The 24137-nt window shown below is 42.9% G+C and overlaps 1 protein-coding gene across 12 annotated transcripts in view; it reads right to left on the minus strand.

The window, feature by feature from the left end:
* Nucleotides 1-601: 601 nt before the first annotated feature.
* TDRD12 (tudor domain containing 12) overlaps nt 602-24137 on the minus strand; it is a 77215-nt gene continuing 53679 nt past the window's right edge. For 5 of the 12 annotated variants that reach the window (XM_081510442.1, XM_081510441.1, XM_081510440.1 and 2 more), the window contains 13 exons: nt 23903-24042; nt 23555-23772; nt 21103-21202; nt 14905-15092; nt 13390-13600; nt 12105-12197; nt 9981-10153; nt 5386-5495; nt 3990-4050; nt 3791-3904; nt 3551-3704; nt 3391-3466; nt 602-2959 (listed from right to left, as the gene is read on the minus strand). In XM_081510442.1, coding sequence (XP_081366568.1) covers nt 2868-2959; nt 3391-3466; nt 3551-3704; nt 3791-3904; nt 3990-4050; nt 5386-5495; nt 9981-10153; nt 12105-12197; nt 13390-13600; nt 14905-15092; nt 21103-21202; nt 23555-23772; nt 23903-24042 — 1730 coding nt within the window. In that variant the 3' untranslated portion in view covers nt 602-2867. Of the gene's footprint in view, nt 2960-3390; nt 3467-3550; nt 3705-3790; nt 3905-3989; nt 4051-5385; nt 5496-9754; nt 10154-11059; nt 11163-12104; nt 12198-13389; nt 13601-14904; nt 15093-21102; nt 21203-23554; nt 23773-23893; nt 24043-24137 lie in introns of those variants that run through there. The other 7 variants (XR_014059556.1, XR_014059555.1, XR_014059559.1 and 4 more) reach the window with 4 other exon arrangements.

Here is a 24137-nt window from a genome sequence, read left to right on the forward strand (position 1 = left end):
CACACGTGTATGATACTATTATTTTTAGCTATCCTTAATTCTCTGGGTGGGTGCTGGCTGAAATCAGCAGGTGAAGACATAACCCAGAAGAACGGTGGTGGCGGGAAGGACTAAATCAGAGCCACTGCCACCACACAATGACTCTAGCAAGGGGCACATCACACCTGCTTCAATAAAGGGTGTTCTTTCAGCTCCATCATCAGAAAGGTGCATACACACACACACACACACACACACACACACACACACACACACATACATTTAAATATAAAATTGATGAAACTTTGCTTTGATTGAAATATATTTTTTAAATACTCAAGTACAAATGCTTTACTACCTACCCCCACCCCTTCCTATATTTCACCTGGGACGTATGTGGCAGGTCCGTCCCAGGCTGGATGTCAAGGCCTGCAGGGCAAAGCTGACTGCCCAGAACCACCCACAGCCTGTGTCCACAAGATGCTCAGCGTCACAGGTCCCCTGACAACCTTCACTGGTATTTTAGTCAAACCAGGAACTATGGCGTATAAAATTCTATTGCATTTGGCACTCAGGAATATTCCTGACAAAATATGGTCTAAAAGAATGGAAAAAGTAACACTTCCATGAAAACACTGAAATTTTATTGATATATTGCAAAAGACTTTCACACCAAAACTAAGAACATGAGCAATTTTAGAAGCACACAAAGGTACTTTTACCATGCCTTTCAGAAATTTCCCAAAACATGAAATCAGTACATATTAATAGTAGAGAATGACAACAACAAAAAACAATTAGTAATTGTTTACACTTCACAAGCCAGTAGTCCTGTACCTTACAGAACGTAATTCAGAACTTCAAATAGTCATAAATTTAAATGTCTGAAAAAAGAAATTGAAATTAAAACATGTAGCCATCCTCTGCCCAATACTTTCCCTCAGCTGTTAGTGAACCAGACAAGAGAATCAGTGTTACATCTTCTCTGAGAACAGGAAACCCCATCATTTTTACCTGGGCACACATCTGTGCAGCTCTACTGCTTGCTATTATTACGAGTTGTGTTTTACGAAAGAGACAATACAATGGCGCGTACACTGCAGGTGGCCAACAACCTCAGGGAAAAAGCCAGTGCAGCTCAGGAAGCCTGGCCACCGACCCAAAGGCCTCCCCGGTGGGAGTGAAACCGAAACGTACATGGGATAAGAATGTTACAAGAGCTTCACAGAATCAGAACCTCTGCCAGCAAAGACGCCACAACTTCCTGAAGAGCCTGTCCAGTTTAGCCAGGAAAAAAGGACAGTCACCCCTGGTACAACCTCATGTGCCAATCGGACACTTGCCAGTGAACCACTAGCTCACAGCGGCAGCAAGGATGCGATCCTGGCAGCTGTCCAGGCTGGACACCATGTCCTCCCGCCAGAGGGCAGCCGCACGACTCCACCCAGCAGCACTCCCGGCCCCACAGCTGGGCAAGGCCCACCAAGGAGCAGACCGTCTTATTTTACACATGAGGAAACTGAGAGCGAGAGGATGGCTTGCGCCTGCTCACGGGACATGACAGCTCGATGACACAAAGTTCACCTCCCGTTCAGGCGGTGCTCCATACCTGGGACGTATACCAAACGTGGGCACCTGTGCTTTCTGATGTGTAAAAGAGAATAAAGATTCTGGGGGCCGTCCTAACAGTCATGTTCCATCATGTTTTTTTCCAATTCTAGGCAAAGCTGCCAGACCCACACTCAAGCAGCGCACAGGGTGTAAATCTGCCAACGGCTCGCCTGTCTAACTTTCCAGTTAACGTGGAAAGCCAGGCTCTGGGCATTCCACATTTAAGTGCTCATGACAAATGCACATTTCCTGATGACCTCGTGACTGTGGGTGCTGCAGCCTCGCCCCGTGATGAGGTCATGAATGTTTTTAGGGCTCACCATGTCCGGGTATTCTGATACCTTCAGGCACAAGTCCTCTTCAGCTTCCACTGGAGAGAGACCTGTGTCCCGTTTGTCCTGGACACTGCAGATTCCGAGGGTACTTCAGAAGCTTCACCTCCAGAAAGCCCTGGGTCAGGCTGCTATTGCTGAGGCAAGCCCATTCTCACCCTTGGACTGTCTCTTCGCAAGATGTCAGCTTACCCTGGGTAACCAGCTATCAATATGTAAAGACTACTAGGAATATTAGCACACACACAGTTATGTTGAATGCCAACTAACTCATGGCTGAAAGTGAAGTGAAGTGAAATGTTAGTTGCTCAGTCGTGTCTGACTCTTTGCGATCCCATGGACTGTAGCCTGCCGGGGTCCTCTGCCCACGGAATTGAGGCAAGAATACTGGAGTGGGTTGCCATTTCCTTCTCCAGGGGATCTTCTTGACCCAGGGATCAAACCCAGGTCTCCTGCACTGCAGGCAGATTCTTAACTATCTGAGCTACCAGGGAAGCCGTCGAAAAGGTCTCTTAAGCAGTGCAGAGTATGAATTTGAAGAAATCTCAATTTATATGTGCAAGATCAGGTTTTAAGAACGTACCAAACACAGGTCTAGATGAAAAAACAACAACAATGAACTCTAGGTGGTACAGTTCATTACCTAAATGCCTGGCTTGCATCACTCAACCTGAGTGTCAAGGCAGGCTTCACACCAGGCGACCAGCAGGACAGCCCTGCACTCACAGTGTCTCTGCTTCCACCTTCCTTCCAGAGTCTCATCATTAGCTCATTTTTCTATCAATTAAGAATTTCTCACCATTACTAATCCCAGTGCCACAAGGTGACACAGTAACGCTTGATCCTTGAGGGAAAAAAGGTCTGAATGTGACTGCTTGTCTTCTTAGCTTCTGGTCACACAGCAATATCCATTTCTGTTTACTCTGTAGGTTTTAATTCACATTCTCATTCACTCTCACTTTCATCTTCATCTGAACTTTTGTCACTGGTCTCAACCAAGCCTGCCACGTTGCAGGGCAGGTTTTTAGAATTTATAACTAAAAGAGGTAGATATTATTAAAAATATGTTAATAATTATAGATTAATTAGCAAATCTTCCCTCACCTCCATTATTTTGGTCATTGCAGAAAAAGTCCCTTGGGTTCTAGCTCTATATTTCGTGACTCAAGTTTTCATTATTTTAAGCAAGAAACATGCAAGTAAAATGTGCCTGCTTATGGGTAAGTTATTTTCCTAGGAGAAATATTTGTACAAGGAGGTATGTTTATAACCAAGAGTTGATACTTCCTCAAAGCAGAACATTTAACACCAAGATCAACCACAAGGAGAAAACTAACACCTAAGGGCTTTACATTAATGGCCCGTTTTTACAAAGGCTGCGTTCCTGGAGTCTGCTGAGTGACTGCATCCACCCCCATAATGCTCAGGTCCTACGACTCTCCTGTGGAGGGGGTGCACCTCTTCTTACCTTTGGCAAAGTGGCTATCCTCCTTATCCTCATCACAGTCTTCCCAGTGATCAAAATCAAAAGCCACATTGGGATTCTGTTCAACATAACAATTTAAATTACCTGAGAGAATAAAACATACTCAGGGTGTTAAGACCAAGAATGGTTGACTTCTACTCACCCTCTGTTTGAGTAAGCCACACCAGGACTCTCTTTGCTCTTTTGCAAGAGTGATTACAGGTTCATCATATTTAATTATGCATTTGCAATCATCTTTTATTATGTTGGCTTGCAGCTCCAAATCAGCCAAGTAAAATTTCTCTCCTACCCAGGCACTAGATTTACAAAAAGAAATAAAGTCAGCCTTTTAAAATATTAGAAATTATTTCTATTTTATTTTATAAGTGATACATAAACCCACCTGAAAACAACTCTATCTCTAAAGTATTTACATTTGCAATCTTTTACATTCCTTATTTTTATCTTCAGTATGACCACATCCTCTTTTTGGAACCATTTTATTTGTGGGTGGAAGCTGGAAGAAAGGGAAGAGGATTATATACTCATTTCTGTGTATTTGCTAGGCAAGTAAGGAAAGGAGACCCCAACAATGAGCATACCTTTTCGGCGGCTCTGTAGTTTTGTTAATGGAAGCACCTCCAGTGTTTTCAGGTAAAGTTTCTGTACAAAAAGTCAAATTTTCCTATAGGTTATTTATATGTGACTCCACAATATATATAATATATGTATAATATATAACATATATATATTACAAATAACATATATATAATATATATATTATATGTACTTTTGGCATTTTATGCAACTTTTAGTTGAGGAACTACTAAGAATATGAGTATAAACTTCATAGTAACCAAAGTATCCAGTTGCAAAGAACAACTTAAAAAAAGTAAAATGTACATCACTTAGTGTAACTAATAAAACAAATACTAGATTAAGAAAAGAACTATTTGCCTTGACCAGTATTATGATTAAACAGTCGGGAATGTAAACTCTCTGAAAAAGGACCACGTGTAATTGTCGGACATAGGACACCACTGCTCCAGTTTCCCTGCCGTCTCAACCTTCTTGGGCCCCTAACGGTTTCCAGAACAGCAGGTTAGTACATGCAAGGACCACTGCAGCACATAACATTTCGTAAATCAGTGCAATTGCAATTCTCAATCTAAAACGTCTGAGGCTTTCAAAGACTTGAGAAAAAATGTTTATAAGGAGCTTTGTTAACAATAGTCAAAAGCTGAAAATAATGTCTTTCAACAGGCAAATGGGGAAATAAATTGCAGTATGTTCGTATCACAGAATTAAAGTGAAAGTCGCTCAGCCATGTCCGACTCTTTGTGACCCCATGGACTATATGGTCCATGGAATTCTCCAGGCCAGAATACTGGAGTGGGTAGCCTTTCTCTTCTCCAGGGGATATTCCCAACCCAGGGATCGAACCCAGGTCTCCCGCATTGCAGGAAGATTCTTTACCAGTTGAGCCACAGTGGAAGCCCATTATCACAGAATATGACTCAGCAATAAAGTACCACTGCTACTTACAATAATCTAGATGAATTTCACAGACATAATGTTGAATGAAAGAAGACACAAGAGTGTATACCATGTGCTTCCAATTCAGCAACACTGATGGTATGGTTAAGTAAGAACAGGGGCTCCTAAGCAGGGTTACAGACAGGAAGAGTATGTATGGGATACCACTGGGATTCTGGAAATGGCCAATAGCCTGACCTGGGTGGGGTAATGGATGTGTACACACAGGAAAATTCTGTATGTTTAAGATCCATGCACTTTTACTGGATGAGCATTATACCTCAAATAACAAAAAGGAAAAAAATTACAGAAAAAAAAATTGGAAGCTGAATTGTCAAAAATAGAAAGTTAGGTAACATCAGTTTATATCACCTTCTAATTCATCTAAAAGTGGAAAGCCTAAACATCAGAAGATTTCCAAGCATTAGTGATTCTAAGTGACCCATCTTTTAAATAACCAACCATGCTCTTGGTTTTCTGAGTTTGTCTTGGAGTCAGTTCCTCTCTCTGAGCCCTTGTCCTCTTGCCATGTGCTCGGCAGACAAGCATTGTCTTCTCTGGAAGAAGGTATCCTGGGCGGAAGAGGCAGAGGTTAACCGTGAGGTGAAGAGACAGGAGAAATCTGGCTCCCTACAGGGATTTCCAGCAAGAAGAGGGAGGCAGGCCAGCCACACATGGCTGAGAAGTGCCTCCTATAGCAGTCAGATCTGCATAGAACTTATGGCTCCCTGACAGACAACAGGCAGGTCAGCCAGCTCTGGGCCCTACTGGCATCAGGCGCCAAGTGGCTGATCGACATACATCATCCAACAAATGCAGGAACTCATTTGCCAAAATAAAATTCTTTTCAAATCACGTAACTCTGAGAATTGTATGCACCGCTGCCCACTTCAAAGAGGATAAAAGAGCAGAAAGTACAAGCCATCTCCTTTCCTCTCCTGCCCCAGCTTCCTAGACACCCTCTTACCAGTCTGGATCTATTGCTAGGAACATTCTTTGCAAGAAAAAGCAAATATTGCCCTCTGTATCTTTCTATCTAAAACACACACACATGTTTAAACACATGGGAACATACTACATTACATTCACTTTTCTATCCCTTACTTTATTGTACTTAATAACTGGAAATTACACCATATCAATATATAGAGGGCAATCTCATTCTTATAAAAAATTGTGTTTTTCTTTTGGTTATTTTAACAGGTAACCACATACATGTGGTTCAGTATTTTAGAAATAGATAAAAAGGTCTACACAGTGAAAAATCTCTCCCCTCCCCTCTGTTCCCCAGCCACCAATTTCCTTTCTCAAGGGAGAAAACATAAATCATTTCTTGTGCATCCTTTTCAAGTTAATTCAAGCCTAAAGGAGCAAACCCATATGAACACGTGTATACACACCTCTATGGGTGGGACTGCGCATGTTCGTCTCCAAGGGCACGTCTGACTGACACATATGAAGCCTGTGACATGGAGTGCAGTGTCCCGTGTTCCAACCACTCAGGCATGGACCCCTTCTCAGGCTTCGTTCCCCTCACCACTGTGCAGCCTTAGACCCTCCGTCGCCCACCCTCTTCCTCTACCATGGCTCTGACCTCCTCCTCTCGGCCCTCATCTACTGGGGATCAGTTCCTTCCTCCTCCCACACTTACACAAGTCATGACTGTCCTCAAACATCAGCAAACTAGAGCCTCCCCATCCACTTTCCTGCACTCTAGGTTTATAACTTCAATAACCTGAGACTCAAGTCCAAAACCCACTCCGTGTCTCCTCCCCTCTGAGCTGGCTGCTCTCTGAGAAACATCCTCGAATAGCCAACCCTGCCACTATCTTCTCAGTCGTGAGGGCTCAGAATGACACAATTATACACACTCCCCTGTGTCTGTCAACCTTTCAGGTCCCCAGACTCTGTCCCCCTTTCCAATCTGCTATAAGGATGGTGCCATGCTCCTCGATTCTGGTCCAGCAAATACCACAGCTGCCTATTCATATCCTGAAACGGAGTCCCTTCCTGGGAGGCAAACTTCCTCTGTAGCTCTCACGGTCTCTGACACCCCTCCATCTATGTTTATGACCACAGGTGTCCAACACTACTGTACGATTGCAGAATCATTTGTGCACAGGGACTGAGCAGAGTGCTTGGTTCAGAGCTGGGGCTCAACAGTAGTTGTGGGGTTTCCTATAAGTGATCCACCTTTGTCTTGAGTGAAGTGAAAGTGAAAGTGAAGTCGCTCAGTCGTGTCCAACTCTTTTCGACCCCGTGGACTGTAGCCTACCAGGCTCCCCTGTCCCTGGGATTCTCCAGGCAAGAGTACTGGAGTGGGTTGCTACTGCCTTCTCCCCCTTCTGCGTTAATCTGCTCCATCTCACATACCACCGTCTGATCCCCTATGTATCTCTGTAACATCTTTATTGTCTTTCTCTCCCATTAAAATGTGAGTCCTTTATCTATTTAGTTCACCACTGCATGCCTGGAAGACACTCAATAAAAAAGTTTGCTGAATAAATGAATGAATTTTAAAATTTTAACTTTACCTACTGGCAACTTCAATTAAAAGTATTTATCTATTAATCAGGTCAACTGAAACAAAGTTAGACTGAAGAAATATGCCAGCCTCCAAAACAAAATGGTGGATTAGGACGCTCCAAGTTCCTATTTCCCTATAGATAACACTGAAAGAACCACCAGAAGCTGTCTGAACCAACTTCCTGTTCCCCCAGCTCCACCCTTGAAACCAGAGAGGGCAGAGTCGACTTTGTGAATTATTTGTGTAGTCCATTCTAAGCCGTCTGGAGCGAAGACAAGACATTCACTCAGAAAAGTCCTAAGACGACCCTAAGCTTTCACCTCAGGCTGATTTCTAGGCCAGAATGTGGAGAAAACAGGAAACCTGTGCATTGCTGATGGGAACACAACACTTAGCTGTTGTGGAAACAGTTTGCCAGTTTAAAAATTAAACACAGAACTGCCATATGATCCAGAAATTCCAGAAGACCTGAAAGTAGGAACTTAGATATCTGCACACCAGTGTTCATGGCAGCACTATTTACAACAGCCAAATATCCACTAAAGATGAATGGATAACAGACTGTAGTACAGCCATACAGTGGAATATTTTTCAGCCTTAAAAAGGAGAAAATTTTGACGTCTGCTATAACATGGATAAACCTTGAAAACAGTATGCTAAGTGAAATAAGCCAGACAGAGAAGGACAAATATTATAGGATTCCATTTGTATGAGGTACCTAGGATAGGGAAATTAACGGAAACAGAAAGTACAAAGGAGGTTTCCAGGGGCTGAGAAGAAGGGGAGTTATGGTTTAATGGGTACAGGGTGTCTGGATGGAATGTTGAAAACTTCTGCAAATGGACTGTGGTGATGGTTACACAACAATGTGAATGTACGTACTGCCACTGCATTGTATACTTAATATCAGTCAGAGAAAAACATCGTATATTAACACACATATGCAGAATCTTAGAAAAATGAGACAGATAAACAAACCTATGTGCAAAGAAGAAATAGAGACACAGACACAAAGAAAAAACATATGGTCACCAAAGGGGGAAGTGGGGTGGGATGAACTGGGAGATGGGGACTGACATATATACACTACTGTGTGTAAAACAGAAAACTAATGAGAACCTACTATATAGCACAGGGAACTCTGCTCAGTGCTCTGTGGTGACCTAAATGGGAAGGAAATTTAAAAAAGAGGCAATATGTGTATACACACAGTTGATTCACTTTGCTATAGAGCAGAAACTAACAGAAGATTGTAAAGCAACAACACTCCAATAAATTCTTTAAAAAATAGTCACAGTGATAGATTTTATGTGTATTTTGCCACATTTAGAAAAAAACAAAATTGAGAAATCCTGTTACGTGTATTTTAACACAATTAAAATGCAATTTAAGAAATTACCGATAATTTTGCTAGCTGTGATAACAGCACTTCAGTCAAGTTTTTTTAAAGCCTTTTGTTGTCCCACATCCTCGACAACACTTGTTATTTTCTTTCTCTCACTTTCCATGGCTATGAAGTGGTACTGCTCCACGTGGCTTTATTTTGCATTTCCCTGATGAGTAATGAGCCTGAGGACCCTTCCACATTAATTACTGGACAGCTAATTAATGAATTGGACATTGTGAAGTGTCTGTTCACATCTTTTGTCCCGTTTTCTACTAGGTGTCTGCTGTTTCTGACTGAAAGGAGCTCTTGATGCAAGTCCTTTGGTGGACACACACATGCTGAGTCCAATCCTCCCGTCTAGGGGCTGCCAGTATACTCTCTAGAGACTTCAGAAGTCTCTCTCATATCTTCCTGTGGACATGAAAACTGGAACAACCGACCTGGAAAACTGGTGAGCAGTTTCCATTCCATTCCATCAAAAATACATTCGTTAGCGCACCAAAGAGCATGATGAAGAAATGTTTAAAGTGCCACCTGAAGTGGCCCAGACCTGGAAACTCCTCCCACCAACAGAATGGGGACATAAATCATGCTGTGTTCATACAACGGAATATGACACAGCAATGAGAATCCACGGTCTACAGCTGCACGCACAACATGGATGAATTCCACAAGGAACAGATAAAGATGCCAGGAGACACAAGAGACACGAGCCAGGGACCAGTCAGCCACGTTGTTTTGTGTCTGGAAGGCGGCTGCCCTTGGGGAGAACCAGGAGGCAGCTCTGAGTGGCACCCTGTTCTGATCTGGGCTGGTTTCCGTGCTCAGAAAATCCATTAAGCCGTACTTGCTATGTGTATACCTCTCCGGGTATGTGCTGTCAATAACGAGCTAACAAAAGTTCACTCTGTAAGCGATATGGTGAAATAATATATTTGGAATTTGTTTTATAATAGTCAAGCAGAAACAAAAGTGTGGGCTGGAGTGTGGATAAAATAAGACTCCTCAAATGTTGGTAATTACTGAGTGATGGGAACACAGAGACTCATTCGACTACTCTACTTTCAGCAAAATTGTTCATTCCGCTTGTGAGTTCTATTTCCACAAAACAGCTCTTCCAAAGGGGGACAAAAATCCACTTACAGGGTCTGGTTCAGGCTTTCTTCAAAAGATGGCATTTTAGCTCCTTTGTATAATTTTTTCAGTTGTTCTACATGTTCTGAGTTATCAATGCCCATTCCCATTGATAAAATTTCAGCTCGAACATTATAATCAATGACAGAAGTTTTCAAGTTTTCAAGTTTTGTAACGTGCACCTTGAATCAAAGAAAAAATACAAGGTTTGCAAGAACCACACTTAGAACTTTAGATGAATCACAAACATTCTCTCATGGCCTCCCTATCTCACTGTGCAGTGTTCAATGCACCAGGGCACATGCCACCACGTGCAAGGGTCTCCTCATCAGTCTTCCAGAACCCAGCCGCATACTGGGGAAATAAGATCAGGTGTGGAGCAGGGGCCAAGATCAAGTCCTGGGGTAAAACCCCAGACAAGACCCCTCTGTGATGCTGTAACCACACACACAACTCTGAGATCTTTCTGATTTTCCCTCTCATACTCTCACCTCTCCTAACAAGAAGGCTCAGGCTCTTTACAGGCCCAGAAAGGGCCTATGCCAAGGCTCTAGATCCTGTATCTTGGACAGTTTCCTCCGTTTGTTTTTTTTCTGCAACCAAAATATTCTCATCCATTTCAGTTTACACAAAATTAAGTAAAACATGGAAATCTGCAATTGTCTGATTCCTGTTGGTGGGAGGTGTGGCCCCAGGACTTTCCTGGGTTGGGGGAGCAGACCAGGGTAGCAAGGCAGGCACACCTCCCCAGGGACCAGGAATTGGGAATGCTCTCCCATCCAGGAACAGGGAAGAACCTTTTTCCTCTCAGCCCGGGGACCACGCTGCTGTGTCGGGGAGAAGGCGGTGGGGTATGTCTGTATCCCCTCCAAGGTGCCATGGACAAGGTTACACTTTGGAGCTAAGGAAGCCTATTTGCCACATGGTTTTCCTTTCTTTTTTTTTTTTTGCTTCATTCTCTTGGCTGTAGTTTTAAAAAAATCCTTGCTTATTAATAAAGTTTCCATTTTATTTCTATAATAAAGAACCGCCACAATATTATTACGACATCAACTAAGAACCGCCCCACCTCCAATCTCTTCATTTACCTGCACTGGTAGTCTCTACCTTCCCTTCCAAAAATCATTTTCTCCTCTCACTTGTAAATCTTATACCCAAACTCATCTTTTTCAGTGTTAAGGCTTTTTCACTCTTAAGAAAAAAAAAAAACTTTTAAAAAAACAGCTTTTATGAACTGAATTCCTTTAAACTTTATAAATAATAATAATTAAGATTTAAGTCTAATAGAGCACAACTCTGAAGTGAAAAGTAGGGTCCCCGGGGTACAAGCAGAGTAGGGACGCTGCAGGCCTGGGAGCGATCTCAGAGGGGATGCCCGAGGTCCTGCCTCGCGTTCTGTCTCGCCGCCCACCCTCACGGCAGCTCCACAGGACAGCAGGCTGCTTATGCGTGGAACCCCAGTGCCCCATACAGGTCCCGGCACACAGGAGGTGTTCAATAAGTATTCGGTGAGTGGATGAGGTGGAAACCATGAACACAATAAAACCTGTCTTGGAAAGCCCAAGGACTGGAATCTGCCACACTGGTGACCACTTTTAAGATCATTCACAACTAGACCAGCACACGGCCGTGCCCCTGCAGGGCAGGGACTGCCCCAGGGCTCCCACCTCTGTGGGCGGAGGGCTGTGAAAGGAGATTAATGGTGCACAACTGACACCGGGAAAAGAACTGTCAACAGCAGAGACTGCCGCGTGTACTAACAACAGTTTCATGAATTTTCTCTTGGTGGTACGTGTTAAGTGCATGCGATTTATAGACACATGCCTGTGAGTGCTGGGTTACAACATAAAAGATTCCCTTAAACCATAAAACCCATGACCACACATTCATGACCCAAATAACACGAGACAAGCTCTCCTTCACACAGAGACCTTATCAAATAAGCCTCCATTTATGTGAGGCAAAGAGTTATTCAAGCAACAGGATAGAACAATTTGGATAATTTCAGGGGCCTGGAAGATCCCATGGACAGAGGGGCTTGGCAGGCTATAGTCCATGAGGTTGCAAAGGGTCAGACACGACTTAGGCATTGAGCACATTCAAGCACATGTTTCAAGAAAACTGCATTCTTACCATTGGATCAATCCAAACTGTATTTCCTAAAGTCAATATCACTTTTGCATCATGCAGTTTTCCAATAATTTTATGATGAATGTACCTAGTAACCTGAAAAAAAGTACACATAAGTAAATTTATCTGAAGCTTTAAGGAAATACTTAATTCTGTACCTGCTCGGTAGTTTCACAAGAAGCTTTTCCACGCCTTTCATTTGAGCCTCATGACCACCCCATAAAGCAGGTTATGGAGGCCATAATGCGCCGACACCAGCAAGGGTAACCACCAGCGGAGAAGGATGAGGACAGGTGCCAAGTCCCAAGCACGCAGTATTCCTGCTGCTCCCCAGGAGGAGGCTGCACACTGGGGCTGCTCATGCCAGCGATGCTGGGGTTGAGGCACCCTGGTCTCCACTAACAGTGGGACTCTCTCTTGTCACTCTCATGGAACTTCTAAAGAAATAAACATCCATCCTGTAAAGACAGGCTGACAGCTGATACAGGAATGAGAGCTGTGCATCCACGCTGGGAAACACGCGGTGTGGGGAGTCCACAGCACGGACCTGCACTCAGGATGCACCCTTGCCTCTGGCCTCACTCAGGGCCACTGTCTATAACCCAAACCTTTTACTTTGCCATCTACAATGGCTTCTTTCATATCCTCTTCATCAGACTGTATGAAATGTAACCTTCCTCTGAAGAATTAAAAGCCTTGTTATGAACAGGAATCACTGCTCTGGTGATGAGCAAGACTGTCTACCTGGTCTCTCCACCAACCTGGGACAGCCGTGCGCTCCATGTCTTGGCACAGGTGGGCTTCTTCGCCTTCGATGCCTTACCTGGTCTACTTGGTGACATCCTAGTTACCTGTTCTGAAGTGCCCAGAGGAAACGTCTCTTCCTTTGGAAGCTTTTCTGGACTCGCTCTTTCCTTGCCCATCTTCCCAACTACAGTGGAATTACCTGGTCCCTCCAGAGAGGTAACAGGGGTATCCACTCTTGTAGCTACTTGTACTGTTTATTCTCTTTAAGTGACAGTAAGTTTATTTTTAGCACAGTGCATATTTTACACCAGTTCTAAGTATGGGAGCACTATCGATAATGATGGCCAATCATGTCTGGCACCCCTCTCAGGGTTCAGAGCTACATTCAGAGCACAGTGCTGGGAAGTGCATCCCTGCCCAGAAACATGAAGCATTTCACCCAAACCCAGGACTCCAAATTCAAATACACCTCAACTCCATGTTTATTCTGGGTTAAATATATTCTAGAAGTCAACAAATACAAAAAGCCCAAATAACCCACCTTTGGATTCCATTCAGTTTCATTGTCCGCGGGTTTCACTCTACAAACGATAAACTCCACAGCTTGGGGGGGCAGTGCGTGGAAACTTTCTGGGAGGTGCAGCAACTGGTCTCTTGTGACGAGTCCAGTCCTGCCTTCATCTATGAACTTCACAAGGACATTATCCAGGGCCCATGTGTCCTCATTCTGGCTCATCTCCAACACCTGAACCCTGCAGAACAACAGTGGCCTCAGACTAACACAGAGACCCAAAGGGAAATAACTGTCGCCTCAACTTACTTGCTAAAAGCAAATCACACAGAAGTTTCCCCTAAACTGCATGGCTTAACTCCATACTAGAAATAAAATAGCTCCAGTCAGCAAGAGCATTTAGCCATGATTTATTTATTTAATTTAAGTATAAGGGCTTCCCTAGTAGCTCAGATGGTAAAGAATCTACCTGCAATGCAGGAGATCTGGGTTTGATATCTGGTTCGGGAAGATCCCCTGTTGAAGGAAATGGCTACCCACCCCAGTACTCTTGCCTGGAGAATTCCATGGACAGAGGAGCTGGGCAGACTTTGTCCATGGGGTCACAAATAGTTACACATGACTGAGCAACTGACACTTTCACTTCATACCTACGTATAAATGATAGTGTAGCATTCTGAAAAAGAGAGGAAATTCCTTTACCTGACAAGTTAAATGTTCCGAGGTTCTCGATCTGGGCTATCATAAAGAAAGGACAGGTGTGGCATTCAGTGGACATGGGAGCACACACCATGTGAGGCAGGGTGGAATGCTGATTGCCGCTTCCTGAGCTGACCTTAGATAACTTACATAACCTCGCCAGGGCTCAGTATACACACATAGTGAACATCGTCAGCCATGTCCTACTCTTTGTGACCCCATGGACTCTACAGTCCGTGAAATTCTCCAGGCCAGAATACTGGAGTGGGTAAGCCTTTCCGTTCTCCAGGGGATCTTCCCATCCTAGGGATCAAACCCAGGTCTCCCACATTGCAGGCAGATTCTTTACCAGCTGAGCCACCAGGGAAGCCCAAGAATACTGGATTGGGTAGCCTATCCCTTCTCCAGCAGATCTTCCCAACCCAGGAATTGAATCAGGGTGTCTTGCACTGCAGGCGGATTCTTTCCCAGCTGAGCTACCAGGGAAGCCCAGGACTCGGTCTGCTTATCTGTAAAATGAGAACTGTGCTCATTTTATGGGAATTTGTAAGAATTCCATGAGTTAAAGATGCACGTGTGTGCCGGACAGTAACAGCTCGATGACGGTCACATATAAATGCCACACTGTCATCCCTGCTTTGTGCTCAGCAGCCCGGGGCCGATGAGCTCGGGAGTAGAGCTGAGCTGGGCATGTGGGCATACAACCCTGCCACCACCCTCCTGGGGGGCAGCCAGGCTCAGTATATGCACACCGGTCAGATGGACAGAGATGAAAATAGGGATTCAATACCATTTAATGTTACCTTGTGCTTCACAACTTGTAGAGATGAAATAGAGACATTTTACCTGTGAAAAACTGATTTTTCTGCTAATCCATATAATCCAAATTTCTCCATCTTTTCAACAGTTGCTTTATTACTGGAGTCTTCAAAATACTCTTTCATCTCAGCATTAAGAGTTGCACAAAGATCCTCATGTTTATCAACTATACGACCAAAGTAATTTGTTGCATTCAAAACATAAAAGGGTATTATCTGAAATATAAACAGTAAAGTGAAAGTCGCTCAGTCGTGTCCGACTCTTTGCAACCCCACGGCCTATATAGTCCATGGAATTCTCCAGGCCAGAATACTGGAGTGGGTAGCCTTTTCCTTCTCCAGGAGATCTCCCCAACCCAGGGATTGAACCCAGGTCTCTCGCATTGCAGGCAGATTCTTTACCAGCTGAGCCACCAGGGAAGCCCATAAACAGTAAATATATCCAGAAAGCAAACTCATTGGATGCTAGTAGGAATGCGATAAGGTCCAGTCACTTTAGAAAGGTGTGCAGTTTCTTACAAAGCAGAATGGTCTTACTATATATAATCACAGGTAACAGTCACACACCTTTGTATTTACCCAAGTAACTTCTGCCTACACAAAAACCTGCTCTTGAGTATTAATCATAGCTTTATTTATAACTGCCAAAAACTGCAAGCAGCCAAGATGTCCTTCAGTAGGTGAATGGATAAACTGTAGCACCCTCAGCAATAAAAATAACCTAGTAAGCCATTAGAAAGGCAAGGAGGAATCTTAAATGCAAACTGCTGAATGAAAAGCGAGTTCAAAAAGCCTACACATTCTGTGTGTGTGTGTGTGTGTGTGTGTGTGTGTATGTTAGTCGCTCAGTCGTGTCTGACTCTTTGTGACCCCATGAATCGCAGCACGCCAAGCCTCCCTGTCCATCACCAACTCCTCGAGTTTACCCAAACTCATGTCCATCGAGTCAGTGATGCCATCCAGCCAACTCATCCTCTGTCATCCCCTTCTCCACCTGCCCCCAACCCTTCCAAGCATCAGGGTCTTTCCCAATGAGTCAACTCTTCACATCAGGTGGCCAAAGTATTGGAGTTTCAGCTTTAACATCAGTCCCTCCAATGAACACCCAGGACTGATCTCCTTTAGGATGGACTGGTTGGATCTCCTTGCAGTCCAAGGGACTCTCAAGAGGCTTCTCCAACACCACAAAAGCATCATTCTTCGGCGCTCAGCTTTCTTCACAGTCCAACTCTCACATCCTTACATGACCACTGGAAAAACCATAGCCTTGACTAGACGGACCTTTGTTGGCAAAGTAATGTCTCTGCTTTTTAATATGTGGTCTAGGTTGGTCATAACCTTCCTTCCAAGGAGTAAGCGTCTTGTAATTTCATGGCTGAAATCACTATCAGCAGTGATTTCGGAGCCCAAAAAAATCAAGTCTGACACTGTTTCCACTGTTTCCCCATCTATTTCCCATGAAGTGATGGGACCAGACGCCATGATCTTAGTTTTCTGAATGTTGAGCTTTAAGCCAACTTTTTCACTCTCCTCTCTCACTTTCATCAAGAGGCTTTTTAGTTCCTCTTCACTTTCTGCCATAAGGGTGGTGTCATCTGCATATCTGAGGTTATTGATATTTCTCCCAGCAAGCTTAATTCCAGCTTGTGCTTCTTCCAGCCCAGCGTTTCTCATGAGGTACTCTGCATATAAGTTAAATAAGCAGGGTGACAATATACAGCCTTGACGTACTCCTTTTCCTATTTGGAACCAGTCTGTTGTTCCATGTCCAGTTCTAACTGTTGCTTCCTGACCTGCATACAGGTTTCTCAAGAGACGGGTCAGATGGTCTGGTATTCCCATCTCTTTCAGAATTTTCCACAGCTTATTGTGATCCACACAGTCAAAGGCTTTGGCATAGTCAATAAAGCAGAAATAGATGTTTTTCTGGGACTCTTTTGCTTTTTCGATGATCCAGCAGATGTTGGCAATTTGATCTCTGGTTCCTCTGCCTTTTCTAAAACCAGCTTGAACATCTGGAAGTTCACGGTTCACGTATTGCTGAAGCCTGGCTTGGAGAATTTTGAGCATTGTTTTACTAGTGTGTAAGATGAGTGCAATTGTGTGGTAGTTTGAGCATTCTTTGGCATTGCCTTTCTTTGAGATTAGAATGAAAACTGACCTTTTCCAGTCCTGTGGCTACTGCTGAGTTTTCCAAATTTGCTGGCATATTGAGTGCAGCACTTTCACAGCATCATCTTTCAGGATTTGAAATAGCTCAACTGGAATTCCATCACCTCCACTAGCTTTGTTCGTAGTGATGCTTTCTAAGGCCCACTTGACTTCACATTCCAGGATGTCTGGCTCTAGGTGAGTGATCACACCATTGTGATTATCTGGGTCGTGAAGATCTTTTTTGTACAGTTCTTCTGTGTATTCTTGCCACCTCTTCTTAATATCTTCTGCTTGTTAGGTCCATACCATTTCTGTCCTTTATCGAGCCCATCTTTGCATGAAATGTTCCCTTGATATCTCTAATTTTCTTGAAGAGATCTCTACTCTTTCCCATTCTGTTGCTTTCTTCTATTTCTTTGCATTGATCACTGAGGAAGGCTTTCTTATCTCTCCTTGCTATTCTTTGGAACTCTGCATTCAAATGGGAATATCTTTCCTTTTCTCCTTTACTTTTCACTTCTCTTCTTTTCACAGCTATTTTTAAGGCCTCCTCAGACAGCCATTTTGCTTTTTTGCATTTATTTTCCATGGGGATTGTCTTGATCCCTGTCTCCTGTACAGTGTCATAAATCTCCGTCCGTAGTTCATCAGGCACTCTATCAGATCTAATCCCTTAAATCTATCTGTCACTTCCACTGTATAATCATAAGGGATTTGATTTAGGTCATACCTGAATGGTCTAGTGGTTTTCCCTGCTGTCTTCAATTTAAGTCTGAATTTGGCAACAAGGAGTTCATGATCTGAGCCATAGTCTGCTCCGGGTCTTGTTTTTGCTGGCTGTATAGAGCTTCTCCATCTTTGGCTGCAAAGAATATAATCAATCTGATTTCAGTGTTGACCATCTGGTGATGTCCATGTGTAGAGTCTTCTCTTGTGTTGTCGGAAGAGGGTGTTTGCTATGACCAGTGCGTTCTCTTGGCAAAACTCTATTAGCCTTTGCCCTGCTTCATTCTGTACTCCAAGGCCAAATTTGTCTGTTACTCCAGGTGTTTCTTGACTTCCTACTTTTGGATTCCAGTCCCCTATAACGAAAAGGACATCTTTTTTGAGTGTTAGTTCTAAAAAGTCTTGTAGGTCTTCATAGAACCATTCAACTTCAGCTTCTTCAGCGTTACTGGTCGGGGCATAGGCTTGGATTACCGTGATATTGAATGGTTTGCCTTGGAAACGAACAGAGATCATTCTGCCGTTTTTGAGACTGCATCCAAGTACTGCATTTTGGACTCTTTTGTTGACCATGATGGCTACTCCATTTCTTCTAAGGGATTCCTGCCCACAGTAGTAGATATAATGGTCATCTGAGTTAAATTCACCCATTCCAGTCCATTTTAGTTCACTGATTCCTGGAATGTCGATGTTCACTCTTGCCATCTCCTGTTTGACCTCGTCCAATTTGCCTTGATTCATAGACCTAACATTCCAGGTTCCTAGGCAATATCGCTCTTTACAGTGTCGGATCTTGCTTCTATCACCAGTCACATCCACAACTGGGTATTGTTTTTGCTTTGGCTCCATCCCTTCATTCTTTCTGGAGTTATTTCTCCACTGATCTCCAGCAGCATGTTGGGCACCTACCGACCTGGGGCGTTCATCTTTCAGTGCCATATCTTTTTGCCTTTTCATACTGTTCATAGGGTTCTCAAGGCAAGAATACTGAAGTGGTTCGCCATTCCCTTCTCCAGTGGACCGCATTCTGTCAGACCTCTCCACCATGACCCGTCCGTCTTGGGTGGCCCCACATGGCATGGCTTAGTTTCAGTATTGGCTCATCAATGTCACACATGTACCACAATAATGAAAAATATTAACAATAGGGGAAACTGGTAGGGTTGGGGTAGGAGGGAGTGAAAGGGGAATTCTGTATTTTCTGCTCAGATTTTCTGTAAAACTGAAACTGCTTGAAAAAATAAAATATATTAATTAAAATAACAACAACAAAAGAGCAGATGCGTAAAAACCACCTACACCACAAGACCCACAAGGTATCCCTGTCCGTGCAGGAAGCAGCACTGGGAGGCAAGAGAGGGCCTGAAGGACTGAGAACAGGAAGACCCCACAGGAGGCAGCAGGTAGTCACTGAAAGCACACTGGGCCTGGGTGACGAGGGCAGCTGACACTGGAACATTTTCATGCACTTGGACAGTGGGGGAAGGCTGGGCCCCATGGGATTTCCACACTGTCCGCCAGGGACAAGAGAGATGAAGGAGGAGAAAGGCCAGACACACCTTGGGGGAGGGACACAGGGCCAGGGCATTTCAAAAATATCAGAAACTGTGTTCTCATTTTTTTTTTTTTAACAAGATATGGAAACAACAGAAATAAAAATTCTGTGAAATTAGAATCCTGACCCACATTGCCTCCTTAAATTTAGGGGAAAGGAATTTTATCTAAAAATGAACAACAGCAAAGTATCAAGGTCAAATTCCATGTTCAGTTATAAAATAAAAAAGAGAATAAGCAGCAGAATAAGTTGCTAGACACAATGAAAGCCACTAGGAACGTGTATCCACAAAACAGATGAAAACCGTAACCTCTGCTTTCAAAACAAGCTGTCTTTCAGCTTGTTAATTAAGAAATAAAACAACAACATAAATCAGAATTTTAAAATGTAGAAATGAAGTGACAGAACTTGGGAAATAATTAGAAATTCAAGAAAAAAATCATTTCAGCAGTAAAAACTGTATTGGGGTTAATTGGAGATTCACCCCACCTGCCCAATCTGCTCCAAAGAAAACTGTCTCTTGTGCTAGCTCCCAGGATTTGTGACTGTGACCTTATTGGGAAAAAAGGTCTTTGCAGATGTAATTAAGCATCTCTAGGTGAGGAGATTACTGTGGATTATATCACTGGGCCCCTCATCTACGGGTAAGTGTGCTTTGTAAGAGGCACAGAGAGAGGTGAAAGCGATGAGGCGGTGACGGCACAGGCTGGAGGGATGCAGTACGAGCTGAGACGAGCCAAGAACACTTGGAGTGAACAGAAGCTGTAAGAGGCAAAGAGAGGACCGTCCTCCCGAGTCTTCAGATGGAGCACAGCCCCTCGTTGGCACCTTGATTTTAGACTCCGGCTTCAAGGATGGAGAGAATAAACTTGTGTACAACAGCCCCAGGAGACAAATACAGCACAGCCACACAAGAAGGGAGCAGAAGTATGAACGAACCTAACAGATACACCTCAGGGGAAAGGGAAGGTGAGAACAGAACATTCAAACTCAAAAAGAAGCAAAGTAATAAAAGAGAGTCACAGGAAAGTGACAACTCAACTCAGTAATTCTACTTGCATCTCAGAATATCCCCAAAGGAACAGTCATAGATATTCTGAAAACAGCTGTGTAATCATCACATTATTTTTAATAGTCCCCAGAGGTAAACGACTTTCTTTCTTAAAATATAACCGAGGACTTCCCTGGTTGTCCAGTGGTAAGGATCTGCCTGCCAATGCAGGAGACACAGGTTTGATCCCTGGTCTAGGAATATCCCACATGCTGTGGCACAACTAAGCCTGTTCTCTGCAACTACTGAGCCCGTGCTCTGCAACAAGAGAAGCCACCACAATGAGAAGCCCATGCACTGCAGTGAAGAGTAGGCCCCGCTCGCTGCAACTAGAGAAAGCCCATGTGCAGCAATGAAGACCCAGTACAGTCAGTAAACAAAGAAATAAAATGTATATTTAAAATTTTAAAATATAAAATATTTAAAAATAAAATGTATATATATTTCATATATATATAATTTAAAGTGTATATATATATATATATATATATATATAAAACTAAAAATTCCTTAAATTGTTTAAGTGGTTTATCTATCTTCCCAATTTAACCTTCATTTTCTGAACAAACTGGTACCTTGAAATAAGGCACCATATAAGAACCCATGTCTAATGTCAGATTAATGGAGGTACGTTAATACTGTCATAATTACATTCTATTAAATTCTACCACTCAAAAATGAAACTTGTTTATTAAAACTAACCATTAATCACTGGACAAAGGATCTGTAACAGAACTTACTTTTATGTATCCAAGCACCGGTAGAGTTTGGCTGGATAACTTCCTTGGCATGTCTACTTCTGGATTAACACGGTGCCGGTCAGGACAGATCCTTCTGTCTCTGAAAATAAAAGAACAGGATTTTAAGCCCAGAAAAAAATAATAATTTTCAACATGAATTTTAAAGTATCCTTCAAGAAAATTAACCTATAATTGAAATCAGAGATGCTGTAAAGTAACCATATTAAATCCTTTAGATGACACCAGCAGTGTGTAAAACAGTGGAAAGGGATCCTAAAAATTAACTGGCACTGAGTAAACTTAAAGGACAGAGTTACTACATCATTTCTCCAGACAGCCTTAAATGTAACATGTAAATAAACAAAATATACTTCCAAAAGAAAGATTCTGTATCAGAAACACATCACTATAACCTACAACAGAGGCCAATGAACCTCTAAACCAGGAGCCACTTAACCCAAACTGAGAAATAGTTAAAGCTTCAGTTTTAAAAGTCAGTATTTTACTTAAAAGCATTATGAAAATTGTTGCTAATAACATGTATAATGTACCACAATCGAAAAAAAAGTTAATTTCAACAGTTATCTTTAAATTCCATCCAGCAGATATCTATCAGACATCTACTACCTAGTCCCAGAGATCCTCTGATCAGCTATTGGCATCGTGTCTGGATCCCTAAGAGACCCCCTGAGTGTTAAGGTATACCTGTGCTCTCCAAACTGATCCACAGAATCAATGCAGTTGTCAAAACTCCAGCAATGTTTTTGAAAAAACTGACAAGCCTATACTAAAATGAATATGGAGATGCATTAGAATTAAAATGCCAAAATAACCATTAAGAAGAGCAAAGTTGGAGGACTTACCTACCATTTTCCAAGACCCACTATAGTACAAGCTACCTTAAGAAAGTGCAGTACCGGTTTAAGAACAGACAAGTAGACCAATGTAACAGAGAGCATCCACAAATGGATCACATATACTATTGTCTGTTTATGTCAAAGGCACCAACTCAGTGAGAACATAATGATGTTTTAAATAAAGAAAGCTGGAGCAAGGGATTATCCATACAGAAAAAAGTAAACCTTGTCCATGTCAAACACTATACACAAAAATTTACTCAATATAGATTACATACCTAAATGTGAAAGGTAAATCTATGAAGCTCCTGGAAGAAAATATAGAAGAATGTCATAACCTAGAGATAGGCATATATTTCTTACCTAACAACACACAAAAAATAGTAACTGTAAAATGCTTCATCCAAATTAAAAATATCTGTTCACGGAGACTCTTGAAAGAGTGAGGACTTCCCTGGTGGTTCAGTGGTTAAGATCCACCTGACAATGCAGAGTACACAGGTTCAATCCCTGGTCTAGGAAGGTTCCACATGCCACGGGGCAGCTAAGGCCACGTGTCACAAGTACTGAGCCTGCCCCTTAGAGCCCGCAGCCACAACTACTGAAGCCCGAGTGCCTTAGAACCCGAGTTCTGCAGCAAGAGCAGCCACCACAATGAGGAGCCTGTGCGCCACAACTAGAGAGTAGCCCCTGCTCGCTGCAACCAGAGAAAAGCCGAGCACAGCAGTAAAGAACCAGTGCAGCCAGAATTTATTAATCAGTTAAAAGAGAGTGAAAAGGAAGCCACAGACTGGGAGAAGAGTCTCAACGCCTATCAGCGCATCTCTGACAAAGCAATTCTATCTAGAATAAACAAACTACTCCTATAAACCCATAAACACCTCTTTCCTATTTTAAAAATGGGGGAAAGACCTGAATGGGCACTTCACAAAAAGGGACGGTCACATGCATCATGAATTCTTAGAGCAATACATATGAAAATCACAGTGATCTACCTCATGCCCCCATGAATACTAAGAGTTTGTGAAGGTACAGAGCAATTCAAACACTCTCATAACAACTGATGGGATGATAAACCGACCAACCACTTTTGGCAAAGTTAAACACGTCTGCCTCATGACCCAGCAATCCCATTCCAAAGTATAGACCCAAGAGAAATGGGCGCACATTTCCACAAAAAGACACGTACAAGAGTGTTCGCAGCAGCTTTATCCATAAAACAACTCCCAGGCCCATCCAGAGGAGAATGAAGGTAGGCAGAATCACACAATGGAATTCTGAGCCACAAAATAAATAAACAAAATACCAATACACAGACGAATGCCACAGATAGTTGGTTGAACATACCACAATTCCATTTATATAAAATTTAAAACTCAGCAAAATTAGTCAGTGTTGGTAGATAAAATGAGGGTGGTTACTTCTGGAGGAGGAGCAAACTGGGAAGGAGATGGAGAGGCCCTCTAAGAGGGTCCCTCAGAGCAGGGTGTGCTTCACATGGGTTGCATGACATATATAACCACCCTCAAGCTATAAATTTACCCCCTGTGCAGTTTACTGCATACTGTATTTCAAAGAAAAGATGACTGGCTTACTTGCAAAAACCAAAAGCCTTAAGATACGGACAAAGACGCCTTCTGGCTTTTCTATCTTCTTTGGCTTCCAGAATCCCCGCAGTAAACTTGTACAGCTCGGAAGGGATCTTGGCATCTGCTCGCTCCAAGTAGCGGAGGATACCAACTGTGTGGCAGGCATTTCTCTCCGATAGCAGCAAGACAGATTTGGTCTTTTTATCCCCCTGTTCTGCAGAACCCTTAAAGTTGGGAGTGAATAAAGGAAGTGAATCATCCATACCAGTCTAAAGGATAAAACTTTACAGACTCTAAGTTTGTCATCACGTGGAAAATGCCAGTGAAATATTAAATAAGGCATACTAGTCAAACCTGTTCAGTTAAACTCTGAAAGTGATCGGACATGCAATATAGGCGTCCACCGAAAATTTTTGGTGAGGAAGGAAAGCTGAAATGAATAACACACGTGGCATCGGTGATGGCCAAGAGTGGGACGCAATCATCTGTTAAGGCTGGAGAAAAAGAAGTGACAGTTTCAAAAGAGGCTGGAATTTTACCACATGCACTTCACAGAGAAAATTCCAGGAACCAAACTTCAAGGCATTTA

Source organism: Giraffa tippelskirchi, chromosome 7 (assembly GCF_054371585.1).
Source record: "Giraffa tippelskirchi isolate mGirTip1 chromosome 7, T2T-mGirTip1v1.2.pri, whole genome shotgun sequence".
Lineage (NCBI taxonomy): Eukaryota > Metazoa > Chordata > Mammalia > Artiodactyla > Giraffidae > Giraffa > Giraffa tippelskirchi.